Source organism: Vidua chalybeata, chromosome 1 (genome assembly GCF_026979565.1).
Source record: "Vidua chalybeata isolate OUT-0048 chromosome 1, bVidCha1 merged haplotype, whole genome shotgun sequence".
Taxonomy (NCBI): Eukaryota; Metazoa; Chordata; class Aves; order Passeriformes; family Viduidae; genus Vidua; species Vidua chalybeata.
Genome location: NC_071530.1, coordinates 110,005,024 through 110,026,708, shown reverse-complemented (window position 1 = coordinate 110,026,708; position 21,685 = coordinate 110,005,024). Strand labels below are relative to the sequence as shown.

Here is a 21,685-nt window from a genome sequence, read left to right as displayed (position 1 = left end):
GGCTGTTTGCACTTGTTTGTGCTCTTGGTGCAGGAAAGCATCCTGAGCTTTGGGAAATGTGTGTGAGGGGCAGGGACTTAGGAGAGGTGGTTTCTGCCCACTCCAGCTACTCTATTTATATCTTCTATCTAACATATTTCTCTGGCACCTATCACCTTGGCATGTTTCTCAGATGACCATGGCTTTTTTTATCTTCTCCTCTTTTTAATAGTGTTTTTTGCCTTCTTTTTAAATCAGTCTTTAATAAAGTTAAGAATTTTTGCACAGGGTCTTATAAACATGTGTTATTAAATTTTAAATCTGTTTTGAAAGTGCCTCTATCCTACTCCCTCCTAGTAAAGTGACCTTTTTAAATGGAGGGAAGTGGGTTTAGATGACAGTCATGATAAATGCGGTCATGTTCACTCAATAAAATAAGGCCCAGTGCATTTGAGGATAAATCAGTGAAATGTACAGCCCCACCTGTCTGTCTCCATCATTCATTTCCACTGTCACTTTCACAGTGGCTGATGGATCACAGTTGCTGTAAAATTAGACAGCCTTTAATCTCATTTCATCCTGATTAGCTTCTCCTTACCCTTTCCCTCTAACTCACTGACTGACACGCTAAAAACTCATGCAGGGCTGTGTTTGAGCGTGGCGTACAAACTTCTCTTCACATACCCTTTTTGTGGGGCAGGCAGGTGTTCCAATGAGTTGAGATAAAAAAATGAGAAGATGGGATTTTCACACTATTAAAGCCAAACAGCAGACAAAGACTCATATAAAATTAATGAAAGCAGCAGTCTGGCCAGACTGTGTGATGGGCCAAATTCTTCCAGTTACACCCTGGCAAGCCCAGTGAGTTTGAGAAGATTGCTTCTACCAGATACTGAATTTAGCATGCTCATTGCCATGTAATTTTGACTGTTGTTTATGAAAAGTTAGGTCCTATCTGGGTGTATGTTCACAAGAATCATGGTTTTTAGTGCAAGTTTTCTGTGCTCTCAAGGGATATTTTATAATGGAAAAAAAATTTGTTCATTCACATAGTTTTGATTTCTGTGTATAACTCCCAATTCTGAGGGGTCAAGGAGAAAGACTGAGGTGGTTGATTTCTCAGTTAGAGTCCCTTCCCTCTTAGATGTCCACAGTGTTGCTCCATCCTCCCTGTTTTTTCCAGCTCCCTTCAGTCCCATGGGTAGATTCATGAGACTAAGAACAGTTTTCCCCAAAGCTGTGAGAGAAACAAAGGTCACAGTAAAGGTCTGCAGTGTTTTATTGCAGTCACCTTTCTTTCTGAAGGCCAAACACTACCCTCCTTTCTAGGGCAAGCTTCCTTTTAGGTTTTCCATGAGTTATGGACAGTAGTTTGGGTCGTTTGGGCCCAATCCTGTGTCAGTGGGAATGTTGCCATCAATTTCAGTAGGAGCCAGGATTTAGCCATTCGTTTGCAAGGTTTAATTATCATAATAATTACGGGAGTCTTACTGCATACCTTATATGCACGGTAACAGCAGAAAAGCTTAAAGCAGAATTTCTTCCTCTACTGACCCTCTTTGTGTCAATATGGTGGATAAATAAACATAAATTTTTGCAAAAAGTGAAAACACAATGTGAAAAATATGTATGTATGCTGCCTGCAGACAGTTTTTCCTGTAAATGCTGGAGTTCTCCAGACCCAACAATATAAGAGGTTGAACGTGCATCCAGCAGCCTGGACCTAATTGGAAACTGTAACAGAACAGAGCATTGTATTACTTTAAACTTGAAACCCTTACAGACTGATCCTGGGCAGTCTCTTCTTGAGAGGAAGGGTCTCAAAAAGCATCTAAGGAAGACAGCAAATTTCTCAAGAGACCAAATTCTTTATTTACTACAAGCATCCACAAAATCAAGAAAAGTTCTGTGGTTTTGAGAGAGAAGGTTTTAAATAGGAAAATATCTAAGACTAAAGAGTGAAATAATGATGATACGGTGTCTCAAAAGATAGCAAAAACAGACTTCATCCTTTCATCCTGCTGTAGGAATCTCTAGGTAGTATAAAATCTTTTGCATTGTCTAGTATAAGATTAGTTCCCAGTTAATATAAATTGAATCAGTAACAAATAACCTTAATTAATGAACTTTCACTGTACCTGGCTGCCTAATTTAAGAACTGCTTCACTTACATGACTTGTAAGAGCACAAACTATGAAAAAGATATTCGACCTTTACTAGAAGCTAAAAACATACCTTATTTATTCATCATTGCCTAGGCAAAAACTTCAGTAAGAAGCTTAAATGAGCCCACTTGATCTTTGAGAAAATGTATCCTAAATAGCAAAGCTGTGCGTATTTCTTCTTATTATTATTTGCATATGCTATACTGCACAACTGCATTCTGAGAAAAATAAAAGATAATAAAACAAATGAAATGAGAGATATATCACCCAAAATAATCCAAGTGTGAGATAGGCTGCCTCTTTTTTTTTTTTTTTTTGGCATTGGCAAAAGAGCACAAAGTAAGAGCTGGCCCTGAGTCATATTGATTTCCCACTGCACTGGTTTCCTAAGTGCTCTGTTGATCCGTGTCAAGCAATAAGTTCCCTGCCTGTACATGCACATCACCTCCCCATTTGTCCTCACCTAGATTTAAGGTGCCCATATGATGAGCTGAACAAGGACATCATTTTTCCTACTGGTGTCACTGGGCCAAAACTACTTTATGTGGTATAGTAACTAATGCTATATAAGTTTACATTTTCCATATGATACCATTAAAGTGGGTATGGCACACTGCAGTAATATGTGTGTATTATGTACATGTAATCCTTGTTTTTGCATTTTACCATTTGCAGTGGAAAAAGTAAGTATTAAGAAATAGATGTTTGCATCTTTAGCTGGTCCATAGTAATCATGATACCTCCCCCCATAAAAAAGGGTTATTGCAAACCTAATGCCACAGTTTTGATCTTTGTTAACAAAGGGCTTCCTGATTAGATGAATAGAAGATGTGTGATCGTGCTGCTAATGACATTGTACAGGAAATTAAGCGTATACATTTGGAAAAGGCATTAAATCAGCAGGACCTTAATTTAAAAACTTAAAACTGTATGGAAATGCAGCTTGTTCATTGCTGTGTAATAGAAAGCTACTGAACATACTGACTCTTCTTGTGGAAACATTACTAGAAGAACAAAGCATAGCTGAGGTTTTTTAATGTTTTCTAGCATACTAGGATTCCTAGCATCTGCTTATTTTCAGGGAAATATCATGCAACTTCACCCCTTTTTACAAGTTCTTTTTAGATCAGCATGTACAGTATTTGGGCAGGTGAGGGGGCACTGAGGGACCAGAATTCCTGATTTTTTCCTTAATTATTTGCAAAATTGAATTGCATAAGTTTACCAATAAGTGGCTTTGTCTGCTGCTAAGTCAGTGTTCGTACATGCCTGGGGTGACTCATATTATTTCTTACAGATGGTAAAGTGGAAATATTTGATAAAATCAGTGTCCTGAGCTGACAAAGAATTCTTGCTTTGTTTGCAGTTATGCCATACAACAGTGCCCATCACTGCGTCGTGGAAGTGGAAAACTTCTTGTTCGTGCTGGGAGGAGAAGACCAGTGGAACCCTAATGGTATGTGTAGAATACTGAAAGGCAAAGGGAGCATCTGCCTTCCTGTGCCTTCCTGTCTGTCAGGTCAGCTGATGTAGTGATTAGCAAGGGATTTTGAGGACCTTCAGCCTAATTGTTGAACCTAGAAGAGGCTACTCTTCAGTATTGATGTAATAAATATTTGGTACTTTAGCATTAGCATCTCTGTCATTCGTCAGCTCCCACATCCCTTGAGAAATGCCACAGGCAGCAGAACAGACTCTTTCAAGTGCATGCACCAGGCAGAAGCTGTTAAGAATTTTAACCTTCATTTTCAGGCTCCTTCCAGTCATAATATAATAATGCAATTGCAGTAGATGAATGCTTCTTTTCTATTGTCAAACAAGATACTCGCAGCTCAAGTTGTTAATGTGTTAATTATCTATACTTTGAGATTCTTAAACTGATCCTTTTTTCAGTCTTGTGCAAGAGCTTCTCATACAGATTATCTGCTGCTACCTTCTTTCATTTGATTACTTCATAAATTTACCGCAAAGAGAAATTAAACAATTTAACAGGCTTCTGAGCAAAGCAAAAGGAGAATACCATGCCTTGCAAAATTCACAGAATTGTCAAGACATTGTTAAAAAGCTTGCACATGAAGAAAGAGTTGTAGTTGTAGCAGTCTGTGTAACAGAGATAATTATGACTGAGAAACCATAAAACAGCTTGCAGGTACACATTTTTACTTTAAAACACCAGAGGATCCAGCTGAAATTACATATACTGCATATATTTTATTGTGAATGCCCCATTTCAGCATCTGCACTAAACCAAATTATAGAAAATTGTTACATCTGTTCACTCCCTAAAACCTGAGACAAACAATCCAGGCCACCCTATAAGCATGTTTCTGGTGTAGTTAAGAATATCACTATATGTCTTAGGAGAAGGGCCCCTTAGTTCTATTGTTGAATATTGTTGCGTGTCTTTTATTTGGAGCACGAGACAATGCAATATCACTAATGACAATTTCTTTTAGGATCGTTGGCCACATCCATCCAGTGAGGGCTCCTGTTGTTGGTGGTAGGCATATGGACAGCCAGACCTTGTTCCAGACAGTTTATAATTAAATGGCCATGTCACATGAAGGGTAAAAGAAAAGAAGTATAATTACCCACACTTTAAAGATGTGGAAGCTGACTTGCAAGGTGATGGAGAGATGGTAGAAGGGGTACATATCTTGCATCTGAGATACAAGTCAAACACAGTTGTTTGTGAGAGGAATAGTACCTAAGGCCTGAGATTGCCTAGATCTGGGTCAACCTCTGGGCTGAAGATGTTGCTGAAGACGTTTACCAATTTCCCTGACCTGTGAATACCAGTGCTGGGATTTTTTCCATAGAGAAGATAGCAATAAAAAAAGGTATGAGCATTGCTATATTGATCACTTTATCAAATGGATCTTACTTGTCACTGAAAGTGGACCTGAAATCATAAACTACATCCTGTGCTGGGTATATTCTTTCTTGAAACCACTTTGCTCTAAATGTGCAGCTACATGGGGGCAGCTCACACATGCCTACTTGAATTTATGTAAAGGCCCTTGACTACTATCCTCAGAGCACAGGAGGGACTTCAGATGGACCTACCTGGAACCATCTTGCCAAGGCTTTACAAAGCTTCTGCTTCAAATGAGGATATTCCAGATGTTTTTCCCAAAGTAAAGAATTATCTCAGAGGTGATGGCAATGGTAAGACATTGCTTTAGCCATCAGACTGTCTGGTTCTTGAGAAAATGCATGGAGTGCTCATGCCTCCTTCGTGCTCCACTGACTTCCTGACAACCCAGAAAGTATGGGAGACATTTTTTCTCACTTTTTTGCATCCTCCAGTAGCTATGCCTTTCTAGTCACAAGGGCTTCTTGCATGAGTAAACACTGATGAAAGCAGGGTGCACAACATAGGCATGGATTTAAGACCAACCTTCGTAACCTTCAGAGCCCATCACCTTCTAGCATGGCTGCAGAGCAGAGAACAGTATCTGCCTCCTTTTGTGCCATCATCCTGATTTGCTAATCCTGATTTTTGTTGGCTTGTCCCAAGTTTTGTGTTCTGACAGAACAGATGCATCCTAACATGTGCAATCTCCTGGCTGATAAGCAAAGCAAAACATAGGTAGAGTTCTCTTTCAGACTGAACTCCTGACTTAAACTGCAGTCAAACCAGTTACACCAGGCAGATTAAGTAGGTCACCAAGTCCTTTCCCTGCAGTCACAGGCATAATATAATCCAATTTTCTAAATTTTCTAAGCTACATTTGAAGAGCAGTTGGATTTCCAGCCCCCACTACTCCTCTTGGAAAGCTGTTACAGAATCCAATTGCTCTAAATGACTAGGAGCCTTATTCTGACAGCAAATAAAAAGTATTCTTTGACTGTCTAAATCACCTTGTTCTCATGCCAAGGCTGGCCTTTATTTTAGCAGTTTTTTCCCCTCTTGGAGAGTTGTTCCTCTATAGTATTACAGACCTTACCGCCTATCCCCTTTCAGCTTTTGTATTTCTAGGTGCAACAGGCCAAGTTCTTTGTTTCCTGCCATAAGGTAAACTTTCTGTTCTTCCTGTTGCCACAATAGCTCTTCTCTGTGACTTTTCTAGTTTGATTTCATCTTCCTTCCTGCAAAGGACCCAGATTTGTATCCTGCACTACCAGTCTAGGCTTACTAAACCCTTCTTCTACCCTGCACGTTACAATCTTCTACATACGTGGTGTTTGTATTATGTGTATGACATGTGTTAGGCAGCCAAATTATAGATTTGTATGACAACAATGCATAACTAACGAGCACTGAAGTTCCAGTAATTCTGAAAGATGTAGTGAATACAGCAGCATTAAAACCTAGAAAATAAATAGAAGTTTAAACTTAGGATCAATATTTATATTATTTTGAATTCTTGCTTTTTGAAATGCAAATAGATTAGTGAATGTCTTAGTGAAATCTAGAACCTGTTCAAACTTGCTATTAGTGTTTTGCTATTATTGAATCTATAGCTCTCGATGCCTCTTTTTCTAAATTGTCAGTGTAGACTAAAGGAATCCAAATAAGGACCAAAAGCAAAGGCTCGCTTCACTAAGCCCAGTGGCAGAATGACCATTTGCCCTTATAGTATGGGAATCTCACCCTGTGTCTTGAGGTTGTACTGAGATGGTCATGTCTTTGAGTGGCACTCAGCACGGTCCTCATTAGGCACCATGCTGGATTTGAAGGGAAATGCTGCATTATTCATCAGTCTTCTGCTTTGCCCACCTCATATAGAACATGCTTATAACATGGCAAGGAAATCAGTTTACTTCCAAAGTGGTCAGTGTGGTTTCTTTCTCTGTTTTCTTGTAGAACATGAACTTAAATTATAATGAATATAAATTCTAGCTGTATTGTTATTCTTCTCTACTGTCTTGATGGTCTATTTACCCATGCTGAAGTAAGTGTGGAATGAAGCAGGCAAAGCGAGCCAATCCTGCAGAGGCTTGTCTGATGCAAAAATATTCACCTTGTAGAATGCCCAGTGACCATTTATAGAACTGTGACATACACAGTTAGGTTATTCTGCTGGCCTGTGAAGCCTCTAATTTAATTTTTTAGTCACACATACATAAACAAAGGTTTCTGTTTTCAAAATGCTCATCTATTGAAGTCTCAGGTGTTACAGGAAATTGCCATGCTCTTTCTTGCTTCAGTTTTCTTGCTTTGGTGTCAATCTGCATGTAAAATAAGGTGAAATCTTAATATCGTGAAGACATGAACACAGTTCTTGGGCTTGACAGCAGGGAGAAGCTAGTTAGCTGGTGTATGTTGCTCATGCTTCATATTTTAGCTAACAGAGTTAGAATAAAACTCTTAAGAGTGTATTCCCCCTTCGATGCACATCTGTAATTCCTTCTAAGTTACACTGAAAGTACATGGTAGAATAAACTATCTAGTGCAAACACTGCATACCCCATGCTGATGGCTTATGCAGCTCCTGGTTATTTGCACAACGGGTTTTTGCCGTGTTCCACACAGAGAGAACGTAAGGAGAAAGAAAAGAACGTGTTCTCCCTTTAATTTTTCTACTTGACAAAATTCTAGTCATAAAAATACCATGGGGATGCCCTCTTTGGGCAGTAATTTTGTTTAGTGCTGTGATTTATTACAGCTGTAAAAATACCACAGCCTGTATAAGTAAATTTAAATACACGTTTTCAAGATCTTATTACAAAGACCAACAATAATCACTATCTGCTTTTACTGCTAGTGACTGCTAATTCAAGCCTTGCAGTGCCCCATTTGTTGAATTATTACTGTACACACAGTGTAATCATACATTGTTGTAAAAGGGGGAACCCTTCATAAAAGGTGTCAACTTGTGAAGTATATGTAATATATATTACAATCATGATGTTAAATACATGAAACAAACAGCTGAGTGTCAAAATAATCTATCTTTACAGGGAAACACAGTACAAACTTTGTTAGCCGATACGATCCCAGGTTTAACAGCTGGATACAACTTCCACCCATGCAAGAGAGGTAAAAACTTGCTATGTGTTTTTCAATTTCTGTTTTCTCATTTAGGAGCAGCTGAGGTTTGGCTTAGTTCTGGGAGTAAGAAGGCCTATAGAAGCATTGAAAACACAGATAAAACTGCAGCATGCAGCTGTGTCCCATTTGCTTCTTAATTTTTAAAACTTTCCAAATTTGGAACTCCAGATGCCAAGTCCTGCAGTGCTAACTCATGCAAAATAGTCATGGACTTTATGCAATTACTGGTTGCCTCAGTATGGTCTGAAGGATTTTCCTGAAGTCTCCATAGTGTCCTGTCATGTTCCCTGACTGAAGTGTCATGATGAGTTTGCAGTAAACAAGCAGTAATTATAGTCAGATATCTTAGAGGGAACTGAAACCTTCACATGTTGACTCCATCCTGTTTCACCACACCAGCTACGAAAAGCTCTCCTGAACATGTCTCCTCTTGTCAGAGGACTCTTAATCCTAGGTGGTCTTTGAGAGAAGTTGCTGTCAGTAAATGCATATTAGAGTAGCTCGTGATTTAATCTTGCTGTGTACCAAAGAGCAAAGGTGGATGTGGACTTAAGCAATGACTCGTAAAGATGACGTAAACTTAACTGTGGATCCCAAATCCTACCCTCACAGGAAAAAAATCCCAGAAACCTGAACAGAATTGTGCATGTTTCGTAAGAATCTCAAAGACAGAAGATCCAAAGTTACAATGTTATTTGAATAAAATATTCAGTGTCCTTCCTTCAGTTAAACACCCATCTTCTCATGGATCCCATGTACAAAAGATCTCACAGTGTCTCCCTCAATGCTTTAGCCCTCAAATGCTTTCTTTATTCCATGACAGTATTACAGTTCTTTTTTTGTTGACTGTCTACACTATTCAGGTGTCTGGCAGTCATAAATATATTGAATTCAGTGCAGTGTTGTGATTCAAGGTGTGTCTTATGAGATGCTTGGAAATATGGCTGTTTTTTCAAATTTTCAGGGGTAGAATGTCAGTCTGCAGAACTTTTGAAGGACCTTTGTTCAAGATTCAGTTTGATTGACCTAAGTCCCTGCTTTGGCAGCACCTAGCCTTCTCCCTTTTTCCCACCAGCACTGTGGGATACCCTTCACAGCTGTGATTGTTTATTTTAAAACAGAGGGACACCTTCCCCTCTGGTTCAGCTTCCTAGAGTGAGTCACCACCAGTTTAGGTGTTGGCATGGGGGAAACAGGAGGTGAGCATCAGAGTGGGCATCCTTGCTGAGCTGGGAGACTGGCTAGGAGACCAACTGATGTTTGTATGGAGCCTGGAGCTTTTCTGTGGAGTCTAATCTGAGTTCTAATTAGGCTCTCTGGGTATCTCCAAGCCAAATTCCTGAAGAGTGCCGGCAGCTGGCTGAGCAGTTGGGTTTATTTGGCTGACAAACTACAGAAAGCAGAAGGAGGCAGCTGAGGGCTGGAGAAAGGAGGCAGTAGGAATCTTCCCACCACCACACTGGCCAGTTGTGTTGCTCTGGAAAACCGTGTGGCAGGTGACTGGCCCTGTGCTCTGGTGCTGCCTTCAGCCAAGAGGCCGAAATTCAGCTGTGCCCCGCACTCCTGCCTTTAACAAACTGTAATGTATGAACACCACAGCTCCATTCAGAGGGACTGAAATACAATGGTCCACTCATACATAGTTCCTTCTGCAAGGGGCTTTGCTATGACAACGTTAATTGTCACCTCTTTTGTTCAGGATACATAGCTCATGGGCTTGCCTGTTGTTTTTCTTTAAAGGCTCCTAAGCATTAGGGCTATTGTTGGGAAAAAAAGAGATTTTACACTCTCTAAAATGTTTTTGATGTATTGTTTGTTCAGTCCTAATGACTTCCTCAGAGTTATTGCAGCTTTCAGAGGTATGGACTGGCCTAGTTTGTAGAAGATCACGCAAATAAGGGAGAGCTTTTTTGCAGTTTTCTTTCCGAGCTCCTTTAGTGAGATAAAGTTCCCATTAAAGTCAACAGGCTATTTTCCCCCTGCTAGGAGTACAGGGTCATGCCCTGTCTCTGCTGCCATAATGCAGCACCATTGACAAGACAGACTGTTAAATGGGTTTTTCTGAGTCATTATGGTCCATCAAGTCAAAACCTATTTAGGAATTTTAGTCTGAGAATAATTGGCTGGATAGACTATAATAGCTCCTTTGAAATGACTGCCAGGTAAATGTGTGACTCGTTCACAGGCAGTATATTCTCAAGTCAAAAATCTGTATGAAATATTTGATAAGTAAACTTTTATCTCACATGCCAAAATCCATATCTGATTGATTTTACTGTGTGAGCTATAAAGAAAAGTCTAATCCCATTATAGATTCAATGTTGCCAGTGTATTTTCTTTAAAGCTAAGTTTGGTTTCTTTTCCCTTGAAGAACATCTCAAATATAAATGCTTTTGAAAAATATGTACTATTTTCAGGAGTTAGTTGTTTAGAGAACCAGCAAGTGACTCATAAGCTTTGGAAATACACATCTGCCTGATGATGCCATACCAACAGGAAGGTTTTTGAAGAACAGTTCATTTAGACTATGATGCCTACTGAAGGAGCAGTCTTTGTAGCAGTTGTATCTGAACTTGAGGTGCAAGCCTCAGCTGGACACCTCAGTCAGAACTATTGCACCTTGCCAGCTCAACACAGAGCTTTAAAAGGTGTGTGGAGCAAAACAGCATTTAAGACAACTTGCTTTTTCTTATATTCCGAATTAAAAATTTTTGTTTGAAGACCAGCAAAAAGCATGGCATTGTACCAGGTTCTGAAGAAGCACAAGTGGAAGTGGAAAGTGAGCAAGTCTGTGTACACTCAGCTGAGTGAAGAAAAGGCACAGAAAAAGAGATTTTAAAAATTCACACTTTATTTTTGACTTTAATAATAGTAATGTCAACCCCTATTAAGATTATTTATTTTTTAAAAAGCAAAGCATGCACTCTTATAAGTGATTCTGAAATCAGGTCCAGATATGTCCAGTAATAGCATTGGTAAATTTAAATCTCAGACTGGTAGCTCTATTTGGTGTTTCAGGACATAAATTCATCATGTGTGAAAATCATGAGGAAATCTTCCCTTTTTTAGTGTATACTTGAAAGAAGAGTTGGTTGGGTTGATGGTTGGGTGAAGGGGCGTGAAGGAGAAGCATTTAGGAGACCAGTGAACATTGAGTACTTCCAAGTCCTGAAGAAAATCACAAAATTATTGTCTTATTGTTCGTACTCAGATCCTGAGGTACATTTTAGTTACCTGGTTAGAATGGATAGTGTCTTCTCAGTATTGAGGGGAACATTGTCATGCAAAGATTGCTGTATTACAGTTTAATCTGAATCATATTTTACAGCAGTTTAAAAGCCATCACTTGACAGCATGCCTTTGCATGCTGTAACAGCATGCCTTTACACACTCTATCATTGAAAACTAAAAAAAACCCAAAAAGCTTAAAATATTTGTGACAGAAGCTACTGAGTGAATGTTCATATCTGAGCAGAAGAGTGAAGTATGCTGATGTTTTCATTTTTGCTCCTTATAGTGACACTGTGTGGATGAAACCAGGAGTACACGTACAGAATATCGTCAGTGAAACCCTAGTTAAGAGAATAATGCATGCAAGTTGTGTCTACCTCTGTTTATTAAACCTGAACTGAAAGAAAAAAAAGAAAAAAAAAGGCAAAACCTGCCGAGAGCAGTTTGCTCATGGGTTCACCAGAGAAGGTGCACGAGGACAGATGAGTGGATGTGGGAGCACTGACAACAGGCACACTCTGGTTTTGTGCCTTGTGGTTGCTGGACAGAGGAGGGTTGAAAAATGTGTACCTACCTATGCAGGCTCTCTCATATCTAATAGGAGGTGACCTCTGTAGCTTTTCCTACTTTTGGGGCAACTGTGGGCTGTGTTGCCTCAGGCCCATCACATATTCTCAGAAAGCTTATGGACACTTGATTGCCTGTAACACCTATAGCCTCTGTCAAATTAGATTGAAATAAGTCAGCAGGGTTTTTTTAAGAGACAACAGTAGGCAGACATGGGTACAGTGTAATCAAATTAGCTTGGTTTCCATAGAATATCAGGCTAAAAACATAGATGCACAATTTGCTGCCCGACCATGCGGAGCAAAATATGCCATCAGCTTCTATCTGCCCACTGACAGATAAATTAAATGGTCTTTTTTAATTCATCAGTTGATCTGGAGACACTTGCCAGTATTCCTGTCCTCCTATTCCCACATTTTTTTTTTTTCAGAAGTCTTCCCTGTGGTGGAACTCTCAGCCACATTCAGAAAGGGGTTCTGTCCCACACCATCCAAGTTGCCCATGTGCAGGCAGGGTGAAAGCAAAGAAGTGGACAGGAGGTGTTCAGTGACCCTGGCTGGTGAGGAACCCTGTCAGGTGTGCACCAAATCCAAAAAGTAAGGTCAGAAACTGGCAGTGATGCATCAAATCAGTTCCCTGGATGCCCAGCAAGCCCTGCTGTTTCCATGGCTGTATTCCTTGGTGTCTGCCTGACTTCTCTTCCAGCTTATAAACCACCAGCCAGTCTCAGGCACTTTTAACTAAGAGGGAAATTTCTCCAAAATGTTAAAGGATGCTGCAAATTTTGTGAAAATAGGTAGCTGTGCAAAAGAGCAAGATCTTATTCCTGCCTTCACTGAAGGAAATGCTCCTGAACATGCCTGGCTAGATGTCAGGTTAGGGACAGGGCACACCAGGCTTTGGTAGCTGGCCTGGTCACAGGATGGCTCTCAGGAAGCCCGAGAAGGAGTTGGACATGCCGAAGCTGTTCACGGAGGATGCTGTGCTCTGTGTGTACCACTGCTCATCCAAGTGCTTTGCAGTCATCTGCAGGTTCAAGTCCTTGGTGGTGCAGCTGACCATCAAGGCCTCAAGATTTAGTGCATGATTCAGGAGTGAAATATGCAGCTACTCCCAGATTCAAATTAAGGCATCTGGGCAGGAACCAGAGTGCATTGAATCAGCCACAGAGCAGGGTTTGGCAAGCTACAGCCACACTCCAGAGTGCCTGCTTTGCAGGAGCTGTCAGACCTATCTTTGCTGTGCCTGTCCTGCCTGCTCATTTCTGGGCTCCCATGTCATTCTGGTTTCACCCAGGAGAAAATTTTATGTTGGGCACTGATGACTCTTGCCGTTCAATATTTTGTTCAGCTCTTCATCCTAGCCTAGCTGTGCTCTTTTGCAATTTTCTTTCTCATGTTATTGCAGCTTGAAATTAAAGGTCTCTACTCTAGTAAACCTTCCTGTTGCTGAATGATCCAGGGAGCTTTTCCCTGGAGTGGATTACACCAACCAAAGTCTCTCAAAATCATCTACTGCTCAATTTTTACTTCAGCAACAAACACTCAACATTGATTTTGGAGGCACAAGGAAGACAAACTAATATTTGCCCAACAGTCCTGGCCAGAAAACTTAATTGTTTTCCTACACACCTGAGTTGCATGTAAAAGCAGACAGGTGACTAAAACTTTTCTCAGGGTTAGTTGGATGGAGACAGACCTCATTTGAGTTAAAGGGTGGAAATGTAGTGTTGTGGCTAGCATAAGGAAATTGTTCTATTTGCAGTACTGCAGAAGGAAGAAAAAAATGATAATTGAAGAAAAATTTTGATGATGTGGTTCTCTTAGTAAATTGGGAACAATGACCCTTGAAGGACCATAAAGAAAGTGAATGTCAAGATAATTTATTATTGTTACATTATCTACCTCATTTTTCACTTTGTCTTACTGAGTTGTTATATCCCTTACAAGGTAATGCCCCATACATTAATGAGCACCTTTTTATCGTTCACGAGTGTGAAAACGAAACAAACAGATTTGAAAAGGGGCATTTTCTGGCAGTTTTATGTGTGCCTAATTGTTTTGACACAAAAAAAAATGAAGTATTTTTTGATGTGGAGTATTGTGTATTTGATTAGGAAAGCAGCCACAGTCTCTAGGATAGCTGTAAACATGTGAAGCTTCCTGGAAGCTACTTCTCTCTGATGTAGCATTTGAAGGAGCAGCTCTCTTAGTTCAGGGAGTCAGCTGGAGAAGGAAAAGAAATGTTTGACATGGCTAATTGGTTTGTTGTTGGCTTGTTTGTTCTGCTCTGCCCTGTCCTCCAGGAGAGCCAGTTTCTACGCCTGCCGCCTTGACAAGAACTTGTATGTCATCGGTGGAAGAAACGAAACTGGCTACTTGTCCAGCGTTGAGTGCTACAACCTGGAGACAAACGAGTGGCGTTACGTGTCTTCGCTACCACAACCCCTGGCAGCCCATGCAGGAGCCGTTCACAATGGCAAGATATATATTTCAGGCCAGTGTCTTGAATAATTCCTGCTGTATGACAAGAAAACCAACCCAAAACCACCATAAAAAAATAAATAAACCGCAGAACCCCAAAACCAGAGAGCTAAATTCCTGCTGCAGCACAATGTCTTTATTTATATGAATGAACTGATGTGTATTTACTTTGCAGGAGGTGTTCACAATGGAGAATATGTCCCCTGGCTGTACTGCTATGACCCTGTGATGGATGTCTGGGCCCGAAAACAGGACATGAACACAAAACGAGCAATCCACACTTTGGCTGTGATGAATGATCGCCTGTATGCAATTGGAGGAAACCATTTGAAAGGTCACATTTTTAATAGCGAAAAAGTATCTCAGTGTCCCACATCTCTGATAAAGAATATTTTTGTTAGACAGTCACTCTTAAATACATTGAAAGCCAAGCAACACAATTTAACAGGACACTTGAGCCAGCAATTTTAAAAACATTTTATGCAAATTATTTTAAAATTATAACAGTACATTAAATATATGAGTAATGAATGCTTTAGATAATAAAAATGGGAGCTTCCATTACTCAAAAGCATGGACAATTTGTCATTACCAAGAATTCAATGAAACAAACAGATTATTCTTTGACCCGAAAGTACCAGCAATATTTTCCTCTGTAAATCATTTTCCAAAATGTGCAGTTAAAGAGAGCTTTATTCAGAGCAACACACAAAAAACAAGCTCTTGATTTAATGAAGAGAAAAAAGAAGCAAACTTCCAGCCATTAAATATTAGGACTAAGTTCTTTAAATCCCTTTTTAGTATTAAATGCAGCTTGTTTATTATAATTCTTTTTTAGAGGTCTCTTGTTTTCATCTTTTGAAAAGGTCTCATATTAAAATAACTATTGCTTAGGCATCTAGTACTTTCATCTTAATACCCATATGTCATTGCTGTTAAAGATACTTCTTAATCCAGCCACTTAGACAAAAAACACATCTCCTGCTCCTTTCTCCTGTGATAATATTTTATAGTTTATATGCTCTTTTTTCTTCTTTCTCCTTTAATGTTTAAAACTAAAAGTAAAAGACTCCCAACAACAAAAGATAAAATCATACTGTAGAAGAAAAAGTAAAAAAATGTGTTAACAGCCAGTAAGATCAGGTCATGTCTGACTCCAGTTCCCAGGTCCTCATGACACTCTAAAGCCACATGCTGCTTTTGGAGATCTGAGTGTCTGTGGAGCATGCAAGGGACAAAGTCCCAGATGTAAATTTTCCCTGATAAATAGTACTGGTGCATAAACCCCTGCAGGCAGGTTCAGTGCTGCTGTGCCTCCACTCCCCACCCCCAGCTGGGATGGGTGTTTATGGACTGGACCTTATAAGGTGAAGAGGGCAAAAGCTGCTTGCACATGAACAACTGCCAGGTTTCAGTGCTTTGCAGTGCTGGATTTTCTTCCTACAAAAGTAAAACCTGTCACAGCTCTCCTCAAGCTAAAGCACATACTTTGATTTGCAGAGGCTTGAATTGCTTCTATTCTTATTCTGCCACCTTCTTTTTTTTTTTTTTTCCCACATAGTTTCACCTACTTCTAATAAGCTTTGCATTTTTTGCCTCTACAACTGTTTATCATCATGAATTATTTCATATTATTTCATAGTCATTCCAGACATAAATAATATTCAAGCAAGCAGCTCCCTTGTGAAGTGCCAATATCACCAAATACCCTTTTTACAGAAAATCTTACTTCTCTTTGCTGTCATATCTTGAAAACAGAAAGGTTAAGAAAAGCATGTCAGCATATTAAGAAAGCTATACTTTTACTGCAGTGCTCTGATAAAGAAGGTAGTTTGAAATAGGGAATTGCCAAAATATTAGAGCAGGAACCAGGACTCCTGTGTTCAATGTCTGTGTTCAGCTCACTCAATTCATATTAACTGATACAGCTTGCGAATCTTGAGCTGAGACCCCTCTGCCCTTTGGTGATCAAACAGCAGCAGTTGCTCGGAGCATTTTTTGGCCTACCAGGGAAAGATGGGACGACCATTTTTGTGGTTACATTTTTTGTTGCCTTAAAGATTTTACCCCAGCTGTGTGCTTTAGAGTGTACCTTAAATCAGCTGGAAAATTGAAACTAGTCCTGCACATCATGTCCATCATGCTAAGCACTTCGTCCCTCTAGAACCAAGTGGCTTCAGTTGTCTAAGCTCTCCCTGGACTTGTTAGACATTGATTTCTGAGCAAAATTCAATCTGTTAAATTTTGAATAGATTGGATCTGCTGAATTTTGAGAAAGACTGCCAGGACAATCTTTTCCTACATGTTCAAACTTGTATTACCACTGATAGCCAAGGAAGAATTTAGTTTGAATCTGCTTGTGTCACTAATAAGTTATTACTGAGTGTTTCCTGAAGTGGTCAGGTCTTATATGGACTTGTGATTTGTAGATTGTAGAACTATGTTAAAAACCTTCAACAGATTTATTTGAACTGAAATAATGAAGCATTAATGTTCTAGAAGTTGGCTTAAATGTATATGAAAATATTTTCCAAAAAAATATTTAACAATTATGTTATCATTGTAATAATATAATTGTAACTATAATAAATGTAACAGTAAAATATGTAATAAAACAGAATGTCATAACACATGTTCTCTTTTCTTAATGCCCTCATCCAGGTTTCTCCCATCTCGACGTAATGCTTGTGGAATGTTACGATCCAAAAGGTGACCAATGGAATATCCTCCAGACTCCTATTCTGGAGGGTCGCAGTGGCCCTGGCTGCGCAGTCCTTGATGACAGTATTTACCTTGTAGGAGGCTACAGCTGGAGTATGGTGTGTACCTGCTTTCTACAATCACCTTTCTATTCCTTCTGAGTTCTTGTGGCCAGTCCACATAGTATGCAGATGGGATGGAGAGGAGAGGGGAATTAGCTACTGGAGCAGGGTCAGATTGGTTTTTAGCTTATAGAGAACATGGAGGTTTTTTTTCACCTTTGTGCTTCTCTATTTAGATAAGTTATTATTACACTCTATTCACCTATATAGAGTAATTTAAAACCCAGAAGGAATTTTGAAAAAGTGATTGATGGGACTGTATGCTTACAGCTCTGCTTATGAGGTGCTTGTAAAGGATACTGATTTTCAGAGGCTGGGTGCTGAAAAAACCAAAACCTCTTGAAGAGCTTCTAAGTTAGAGTGACCCTGAGTCACTTTCAAACACTGTTACAGCTGATGTGTGACTTGGATTTTACCAAAGCCACGTTTAATACAACGTTTTGTTCTACTACCAGGGAGCCTACAAATCTTCTACTATTTGCTACAGTCCTGAGAAAGGGACTTGGACAGAACTGGAAGGTGACGTTGCGGAGCCCCTAGCAGGACCTGCGTGTTCGACTGTGGTATTGCCGGCCTGCGTTCCGTACAACAAGTGATGGGCCAGGAGCACTGACACGAACACTGCGTGCATTTGGGAAAATAATGACGGGTGACGTAATATTTTATTAGAAAAGAATTCCTGTTAAAACAAAGCTACCATAATTGACCCCTCATTCCATGTTTATGCTTTAGGAGCAAACTAAAAGACAAGAGAAACCAAGCGTTGTCCCATCTCAGATAGGTGCCGGTGTCTTATGAAGCGAGAAGCTAAAACACACCGAATATTACATGCTGACAGACTGCCATTTCAGACTGATTTAAACTTTTCCTGCTGCAGAGACATTCCTCACATCAAATTTAACTTAAAAAAAAAAAAATGATGGCTAACTGTTCAAATAGAGCCTGAAGAGACAAGATCAGTATTGTGCATTGTATCTACCTGCATGTAATCTGTGTTGAAGTCATGAGGATGTTGTTTTCATGAATGTTTCAGAATTCAGATAGTGAAAAGCTCACACTGCATTGCAGAATTGTCTCCTCCTCTGTAATCCTAACCTACAACTACTTCATATGCTCTGCAAGCAACACAGCATCAGAAGATTATAAAAGGTAAAGAAACATCATTCAGTTTTTGCACAGCTTGGCAAATAATACACTCTGCCTTCAAAGTCCCCATGTGCAAGTGCAGCAGAAAGCAGACTACAATGAAAGCTATGCTTTACAGAGCACTTCTTGCAATAGCAGCTTAGGGATTAGGATCAAATTCTTCTAATCACACTTGTGTAAAATCAGAACCATTTCACTGAAATCACATGGAATGACTGGTTGTACATTAGTATAACAGAATTTGGATCCTACAGCTTAAAATCTGGCTTTGTAAAATAAGTTATTTCTCTGACCACTTAACAAAGAACCAGAAACCTTACTTCCTTTTCACAAACCTGTTAGATATCAGCATCTGTGCAAGTTCTGTCCAAAGACAAGAAAACTGTATTTAATCATAAATTTATTGCTTTGGACTCTGAAATGCTTATGCACATTTTTGGAGAGACACTGGTGAGTAGTTAAAGTAGTCCTGTGTGGTTGATCTTAAGATGCACTCTGAGAGAGTTTTACTGTTGATCCAAAGTAATTCAAGGCTAGACTTTCCACTGCCTTATAGCCTGTGTAATTATTTACACATTGCAAAGCGAGTTCAGAATGCTCCCACACAGGATCAGTAGCATTTAGGACTTGCTTCATGAAGTCATAGCTGCTTGCACAAATCAGACTGTCTATGTGTTAAGCTTATGTCTTTCTGTCCTGGCTTTGCAAAAGCAGTGACAAAATCTGAGCCTGATTCTTCACCACCCTGCACCTCATTAAAGTATGTGCATAATTCTTCCACTGTGGTTTACTAGTGCTGCATCCATTACTCTCAGGACCATCCTCTTTAGTAGTGTAAAGTGACATTGCACCATCGAAGCCAATGGATGTACTTTATGTCAGCTAAATATCTGGCCTTTAATTTGCCTAGTTGTAGCTGGCTTCACCAGATAAAAGGCAAAGGACACTCTGATCCTGCATTTTCAGCCCTGCACATATCTTTCACAACAGGACTTAACGCTAGTGCATTAAGCAAGGAGTGGGCAGCTACTGGAGGTTGGTTTCGGCTGCAGAGGCAATAAATGGGAAAAAGACTTCATTATTTGCTTTGCAAAATAGAAAAAGGGTGAATGTACACAGAAATTACACTATATATTGATGCTTGAGAGCAAATATCATGGGACTGTTTCTCTCTGACATCAGTCCAGTTTTATTGCAACTCCCTTGCTTGCATCAGAATTACATAACTTGTAAAATTGGAGTAATGCAGTAAAGACTGGTACCACACAAATGCAATAATCCAATTGATGAGGTAGCTGCATTCCTAGAAAAAATGTTTAAACAAAATAATTATCTGAAGATGCTAATTTTGAATGTGCCCTTGGGGAGTTTTCCAGTGAGCATCACTAAGGAACTCATAAAGGTGGAGTGTATATCCTGAAATCTCAATCCATTTCTCCTACATAGTGCAATCTTAGTTGGTTTTGTATTTATTTATATTATTCAGATCCAAGGGATCCCTTGTAAAATATATTTGGTGCAATCATGATTTTTTTTTTCCTTTCCTGTTGAAAGTATATAAATATAAATATATATAAAAAAGGAAACTGTTAAGATACTAAATGAGGAAACCTTGTATGACATTTAAAAGGTCTGCCACTGAACATTGACTGTCACCTGTCTCTACTAAAATGTACCATTTTTAAAGGATGCTTCTTGTCCTTTTAAATGGTCCCTTTTTTTACCAAAATAATTTAAAAATTTATGAGGACTGTATCTAAATCTTTCTATCAGGAAGGCATGACCAAGGAAACAATGCTAACTAAGTAAGTCACACAAAGAATGTAAATTTTGTACAGTATTAGACTGTGTAAATGAAGCTTGCTGTAGGGGGGAAACTTTAAATAAAACTTTATGTACTAATTCAACTGTCTGCCATATTCCTACTTATAAAGTGTATGTATAAATAATATCTACATTAAATTCTTTGGAACTTTTTTTATCATGTAGATGTGTGAACTTCATTTATTTTCTGGTGTTACATAACAGCCTCATTGTTTTCCAAGTGTCATTACTCAGTGCTTGTCAGTGCAGTGACCACAGTAAAACCTGGGTCTGTAGTGAGTCAGTCTTCCCCAGAGCACAGTGCCTGGCCTGGGAAAGCAGCACCTTTTTCCAGCAGGGAAAGCTCCACCCTTGTGCCTAGTCACACTGGAGAAGCCACTGCATGCCTGTGAAATGCCTCTGCCTTGCGCTGCTCCCTCTGTTCCTCTGTCCCACAGTAAGTGGAAAGGACCCTGCTTTGTTAAGCTCAGTCTTGCTTTGGGGAATTTAGTGCTTGTTGTGGCAACTTCATACCTCTTCAAAATGTTCCTCCCATGGCAACTGACCATTGTAACTATGGGTATTTCAGTTCTTGGAGGGAAAGTGCTGGCATGGGCATGCTGTAGAGGAGTTGGGACAAGAGGTATTGCCAGGCTGAGAAGGTAAAAGCAGGAGGTTCTACCAGGACGCAGAAGCATCATCGATGGCAGTTACTATTCATGCATTGCTTATTCGTGCCTACAAACCTTTGTCAGGGACCAGAATCTGCCTATGCAAACCAGGGGGGTGCACTGAGCAAAGTGGCCCCCATGTTTAAAGCAGGTGTGGGCGGTACTGGATAGCACTAGGATAGCACTAAGATAGCACAATGAATAGAATTGTTTCTGTTTCATTAATGAGTTTATTGCAGCAGAGGAAGGAAGGGAGATTTATGCTTTTTTTTTTTTTTAAGTAATGTGGAAGAAGAATGAAGAGGAAAAACTAGAAGCAATGGGCAGAAATATGATTTAGAAAGGAAGGGGACAAAGAAAATGAAAGGAAAGAACCAAAAATGAGACTGTGAGAGGAGAAGGTGGGAAGTTTTTGAGGATCAAGAGCACAGAAAAAATCAGGATTAATGAGGAAAGCAAAGATGGTTTTTGAGAAGCACATATCAGAGCAAGGCTGGAAAAAATTAGAGGAAAGGCAATACAAAGGGCAGAAGAGAAACATAAGAAAATTCAATAGAAGACAACATGAGATAAACATGAAATTAACTGGGTGATGATATTCAGCCAATCATTTTCTGTGGTCTAGCTAACATGCAGAAGGGCTTAGGCGTTGCAGTGTTCAAGCTTTAATGCACAGACTTCAGCACAACAAAACCTATCAAAGAGATGCCCAGTGGCACCTCTCTGCCCAGCCTGGGCTGTGGCAAACACCCAACCACAGCCAGCACCTGTGACAAGGGAGGAGAGCTGATGCTGGTGGTGGGAAGCACAAGAAGAGCAG

General features: G+C 39.7%; 1 protein-coding gene across 1 annotated transcript in view; it reads left to right on the top strand.

Annotated features, from left to right (window-relative positions):
- Positions 1–17,841, top strand: part of KLHL14 (kelch like family member 14) — a 55,983-nt gene extending 38,142 nt beyond the window's left edge. Inside the window, exons 3-8 of the mRNA XM_053958820.1 lie at positions 3,511–3,600; positions 8,052–8,130; positions 14,246–14,436; positions 14,599–14,757; positions 17,085–17,242; positions 17,701–17,841. Coding sequence (XP_053814795.1) covers positions 3,511–3,600; positions 8,052–8,130; positions 14,246–14,436; positions 14,599–14,757; positions 17,085–17,242; positions 17,701–17,841 — 818 coding nt within the window. The remainder of the gene's footprint in view (positions 1–3,510; positions 3,601–8,051; positions 8,131–14,245; positions 14,437–14,598; positions 14,758–17,084; positions 17,243–17,700) is intronic.
- Positions 17,842–21,685: the final 3,844 nt, after the last annotated feature.